This window comes from Myxocyprinus asiaticus, chromosome 6 (genome assembly GCF_019703515.2).
Source record: "Myxocyprinus asiaticus isolate MX2 ecotype Aquarium Trade chromosome 6, UBuf_Myxa_2, whole genome shotgun sequence".
In the NCBI taxonomy this organism is placed as follows: Eukaryota; Metazoa; Chordata; class Actinopteri; order Cypriniformes; family Catostomidae; genus Myxocyprinus; species Myxocyprinus asiaticus.
The window spans coordinates 18381366-18387471 of NC_059349.1; the positions used below are offsets into that span (position 1 = coordinate 18381366).

A 6106-nucleotide genomic window follows, 5' to 3' on the forward strand; every position below is an offset into this window, starting at 1 on the left:
TTTAGCGTTTGTACTTAATGTGACTGAATTGTGCAGTAATATATATTTTTTTTATGTATTGAATGTGACCCAGCTCTCTTTCTTCCCTGCAGTGCTCTGTGGGACATTGAGACTGGTCAGCAAACCACCACGTTCACAGGGCACAGTGGAGACGTGATGAGCCTATCCCTCAGCCCAGACTCCAGGACCTTCGTGTCGGGTGCCTGTGATGCGTCCTCCAAACTGTGGGATGTCCGAGACGGAATGTGCAGACAGTCTTTTACCGGGCATGTGTCTGATATAAACGCTGTCTGTGTGAGTGTCACAGAGTAAAGTCATTATCACTGGCTTAGTATTTAGCCTGTGTTACGATTTCAATACACTTATTCAGAGTTGTGTTTGTTTGAAAACATGCATCAAATGTTGTAATTTTTCCTCAGTTCTTCCCTAACGGTAACGCGTTCACCACGGGATCTGACGATGCCACGTGTCGGCTGTTTGACCTTCGTGCGGACCAGGAGCTGATGATGTACTCTCATGACAACATCATCTGTGGCATCACCTCCGTGTCCTTTTCTAAGAGTGGCCGTCTGCTACTCGCTGGTTACGATGATTTCAACTGCAACGTATGGGACACACTAAAGGGAGAGCGTGCAGGTCTGTACCTTACACAACATAACTGTGACCATACCCAGCAATTTTTCTGTTTTTTTAAAAGTGAAATGTGTAATCTATGTGCCACTAGCATCACCAAGGAGAATAGTATAAATGGACCCACTTTATACTAGATGTCTTTAACTACCAAGTAATTAATTATTTGATACAGTGTACTTTTTATGTGCAAACGTGATGTTGCAGTGTACTTTTAATGTACCTGCATTTAATTACATATGTAGTTACACTGTTGACCTTACCCCAATTTCCTAAACCTAACCCTTTCCCAGCCCTTACCCTAAACCCTAGCCCTAATCTAAACCCTACCCCTAAACCTACCCATACCTCAAACTCCGTAGCAGCAAATGTAAATCTTGTGAGAATTTATCTGAACAACATGTAGTTACACAATAAATACATTTGTATTGTATGTATTTTAATGTTAGTACATAGTAGTTAAAGACACCTAAAATAAAATATAAAGTAAGGATAGTACCACCCCAAACTCTATTGCTATGTTGGGCTGAACAGGATGTTTAAACAAACAGAGCAATGTTTTGATAGTGCCACAGTGTTTTCACTTTTCTTTGAAATAAACAAATTAATGCCTTAAAGTTGTCTCTGAATATCAAGCCAGGATAGTAGAAAGTAATTTAACTAGTGCTGTCAGTCGATTAAAATGTGAAATCTCAATTAATCTGACAATTTTTTTTAGTTAATTGTGATTAATCGCAGATTTTGAAAATGCTGAAATTTGACACTATTCCCTGTCAAAATGCATGTATTTCAATCCTAGTGAAGAAAACTAAACAATATGTAACAATATAATGTTTTATTAACATTTCCAAACAAAGCCTTCCACAGTATAAAGATAGAAATGCCCTGAAATAGCACCAATTCAAGCAACATTTAACATTTCGCAAAGTCTAATTGGAAGGTTGACTAATTGAAAGAACTAGTCCCCACATACAGTTGAAGTCAGAAGTTTACATACACCTTAACCAAATACATTTAAACTCAGTTTTTCACAATTCTTAACATTTAATTGTAGAAAACATTCCCTGTCTTAGATCAGTTAGGATCACTTCTTTATTTTAAGAATGTGAAATGTCAGAATAATAGTAGAGAGAATGATTTCAGCTTTTATTTCTTTCATCGCATACCCAGTGGGTCAGAAGTTTACATACACTTTGTTAGTATTTGGTAGCATTGCCTTTAAATTGTTTAACTTGGGTCAAACATTTTGGGTAGCCTTCCACAAGCTTCTCACAATAAGTTGCTGTAATTTTGTCCCATTCCTCCAGACAGAACTGGTGTAACTGAGTCAGGTTTGTAGGCCTCCTTGCTCGCACACGTTTTTTCAGTTCTGCCCACAAATGTTCTATCAGATTGAGGTCAGGGCTTTGTGATGGCCACTCCAATACCTTGACTTTGTTGTCCTTAAGCCATTTTGCCACAACTTTGGAGGTATGCTTTGGGTCATTGTCCTTTTGGAAGACCCATTTGCAACCGAGCTTTAACTTCCTGGCTGATGTCTTGATGTTGCTTCAATATATCCACAAAATTTTCCTTCCTCATAATGCCATCTATTTTGTGAAGTGCACCAGTCCCCATGTGCACTTGTAAACTGTAGTCTGGCTTTTTTATGGTGGTTTTGGAGCAGTGGCTTCTTCCTTGCCAAGCAGCCTTTCAGGTTATGTCGATATAGGACTCATTTTACTGTGGATATAGATACTTGTCTACCTGTTTCCTCCAGCATCTTCACAAGGTCCTTTGCTGTTGTTCTGGGATTGATTTGCACTTGTCGCACCAAACTACGTTCATCTCTAGGAGACAGAATGCGTCTCCTTCCTGAGCGGTATGATGGCTGCGTGGTCCCATGGTGTTTATACTTGCATACTATTGTTTGTATAGATGAACGTTTTACCTTCAGGCATTTGGAAATTGCCAGACATGTAGAGGTCCACAATTTTTTTTTCTGAGGTCTTGGCTGATTTCTTTTGATTTTCCCATGATGTCAAGAAAAGAGGCACTGAGTTTGAAGGTAGGCTTTAAAATACATTCACAGGTACACCTCCAGTTCAGTACACCTCCTATTAGACGCTAATTGGTTAATTGTCTAAAGGCTTGACATAATTTTCTGGAATTTTCCAAGCTGCTTAAAGGCACAGTTAACTTAGTGTATGTAAACATCTGACCTACTGGAATTGTGATAGTCAATTAAAAGTGAAACAATCTGTAAACAATTGTTGGAAAATTTACTCATGTCATGCACAAAGTAGATGTCCTAAACGACTTGCCAAAACTATAGTTTGCTAATATGAAATCTGTGGAGTGGTTAAAAAATGAGTTTTAATGACTTCAGCCTAAGTGTATGTAAACTTCTGACTTCAACTGTAGGTGGCATTTTCATTGTAATAGGCATTTAATCTCTTAAACTCATCCACAATATTAATCTGCTGTTAGACTGTGGCTATCTGCTTTCCTACAGCAATCGTGAAGCCACGTTCATTATTCGCATCAGAATGTCAACACCAGTGTCAAGCATCGCTTTGATATGGTGGCCGATGTAGTTGATTTTTGAGCTGGAATGAAAACAGACCTCTTCTATGTGGATTGTGCACCGATTTTGCACCGATATGACTATGCAAAGGTGCTCAGAAGGCTGCTTTCTTAAATATTTTTACATAGAATATTTGACATTTATTATACATAGTCAGCAAGTTCTAGAAATGAACACTGAAAAAATAAAAAATAAATAAAAACACAATAAATAGCTTAAAACATCAGTACCGTATGTTCAGTATCAGTCATTTGCTGACCATTTAAATAAAGAATAAATAAAAATACAATAAATAGCTAAATAAAAATCAGTACTGTTTTAGTATCAATCAAATGCTGACCATTAAAATAAAGAATAAATTCAAATAAAATAAATAGCTTAAAAAACATCAGTACTGTATGTTTAGTATCAGTCAATTGCTGACCATTAAAATAAATAAATACAAATACAATAAGTAGTTAAATAAACATCAGTATTGTTTATTTAGTATCAGTCAAATGCTGACCATTAAAATAAAGAATACATTTAAATAAAATAAATAGCTTAAAAAACATCAGTACTGTATGTTTAGTATCAGTCAAATGCTGACTATTTTAATACTGCCAGTCAATTAGGGGCAGATTGTAAAAAAAAAAAAAAAAAGAAGCATTTAAACCTGCCGAGACGAGATAAACAGCGGTGTTACACCATATTCTGTGTGAAATCAACACTCAGCAGACACAATCCACCACCGCACCGTTGTCTGCTGAGCTGCAAAAAGATGCTCTGATGTTTACCTTTCAATCTGCTACATTACTTACTGCACTGACAAACTATAGCTGGCTAACAGCAAACAGATGTGTTAAACATGAGTGACATGGTTGTCAGGGACAGGGTTAATGTTATATTAGTTATATTGAAAAGGGAATATGATGGGGTCATTGTTTATTAACTTTCCAGTATGTATTTCACAAACTAGTTAGCAGCTTACCGAAAAGTCACCGCTCAACTCTACCCTGTCTGCAGAGCCACCGTCAGCTCAGAGTCAGCTCTGTAAACAATGGAGACGGCGCGTGCTCTGCTGGACAAACTGCGTAATGACACCAATTCTAAAGTATTGTTTTCTGCATTATATGTTGTGAAAAAAAGTTTTCATATCTGTTCATATTGATAAACATATATGCCGATACCAATATATTGGTCAGGCACTAATCCTTTTATAGAGCGGTTTTGTGAACCACCACGCAAATGCTTGGGGCCCTGGAGGTTTGGGGGCCCCCCTCCTGGCTGCAAGTGATTGAATTAATTAATGCATTCTACACATCTCAAACCTGCCCTTTCTTATGTACAGTGTTATTGAAGCCAATGCAAGTCAATGTTATTTATTCTGTATTGTCATGATATTTAGCTCTGCTACATTGTTGCTCTTTTTGCAGGTGTTTTAGCTGGGCATGACAACAGGGTCAGCTGTTTGGGGGTGACCATTGATGGCATGGCTGTAGCCACTGGTTCTTGGGACAGTTTCCTCAGGATATGGAACTGACCTCACTGGACGGGAGCCACTCCTTCCAATCACAGTCACTGTAGAGCACCACTGCCACACGCCCCCCCCCCCCCTTACGGATGACCACATTTTCTTCTCTTTCTTAGACCACACTATCCCTCCATCCTGCAGTCAGTCAAAGAGGCGAGGACCAGCAGTGAAGACCTTCCACTGAATCTCTGTCTGTCTCTAGGGCTTCATGTCTGACTAGAGTGGTGGGGGACAGACTGTGTTGTATATATCTGCCATTCTTTGTGCTTGTACATGTAACATATGCACTTCTGACAGTGTTTGGATGTTATAGTGTGTGGATACTTGTGGTGGTGTCTTGAGTGTCTCCATTTTCTTTTCTTGCTTATTTTCTTTTCTTGCTTAAAGATTTTTTTTCGTCCCCAATCACAGTGATTTTTGTCACACCCAAAGGCCAATATCATGAACTGAAGGATGATGTCATGAACTGAAGGTGGATGGATCACCATTCATTTCCATTGCATCTTTTTTCCATACAATGAAAGTGAATGGAGACTATCCTTCTGCTTAATATCTCTATTTTATTTTCCACTGAAGAACTCCAAGGTTTTGGAATTACATGAGTTGAGTCAATGACAGAATTTGTATTTTTGGGTGAACTGTCGCTTTAAGGTTAATTTAATTGCATTGGCTATGTTGATCTGTTCCATCATAAATGGTGCAGTCTCAGGTTGTTAGAGTGTAGTGTTGAGTTAAACACTGTTACAACTAAGCTCGTATTTGCTATCCTCTAAGCCTGACAACAGTATTTGGCTTAGAATGTATTACTGACTGCAGAGAAGGATTTACCGCCAGCCTGCCTGTCCCATCTGTCCTCAGTGGTTTCCACCTTTGTGATCTGTCTTTACTGTCACTAGACGTGGTCTCATATTGGCTGCTTTCCAGATTGATCCAGCTGAACATACTGTATGTATTACACATTTATAGCTAAGGTTCAGTTCAGCATTTTGTTTGAATCCAAAAACCAAGCCTGGCCTTGATGCTCTGTTACACTCTTGGCCATTAGTGAGCAGGCAGGAGGTGCCGCATAATATGTAACAAGAGGCTTTGGCCACTGCCAATCTGACTTTCAGCAGTGTTTGCCTTCCCACACATTCTATGAACACCTGCCCCTTTTGAGATGGAGGACGTAGCAAGGACTGTATGCTTTTGCACTAGAAGATCACGTAACTTGGCACACACTGATGTTTCTGCACATATTTGAATTCATGTAGTGCTTCAGCTCTGTGGCAAAAAAGCTGAAAAAAAAAAAAAAATCGTTTTATAAGACCACAAGCTATTTTTTTCATTTGCGTATTTTTCACAAATCTGTGTATTGAAGGTGTAGAGCCCTCTGCTTGTGTAAGACTCAAAAAAGC

The 6106-nt window shown here is 38.7% G+C and overlaps 1 protein-coding gene across 2 annotated transcripts in view; it reads left to right on the forward strand.

The window, feature by feature from the left end:
• Window positions 1–6106, forward strand: part of LOC127442022 (guanine nucleotide-binding protein subunit beta-4-like) — a 32256-nt gene extending 26150 nt beyond the window's left edge. For both annotated transcript variants that reach the window (XM_051699690.1, XM_051699689.1), the window contains exons 8-10: window positions 93–294; window positions 420–636; window positions 4612–6106. In XM_051699690.1, the coding sequence (XP_051555650.1) occupies window positions 93–294; window positions 420–636; window positions 4612–4718 (526 nt within the window). In that variant the 3' untranslated portion in view covers window positions 4719–6106. The remainder of the gene's footprint in view (window positions 1–92; window positions 295–419; window positions 637–4611) is intronic.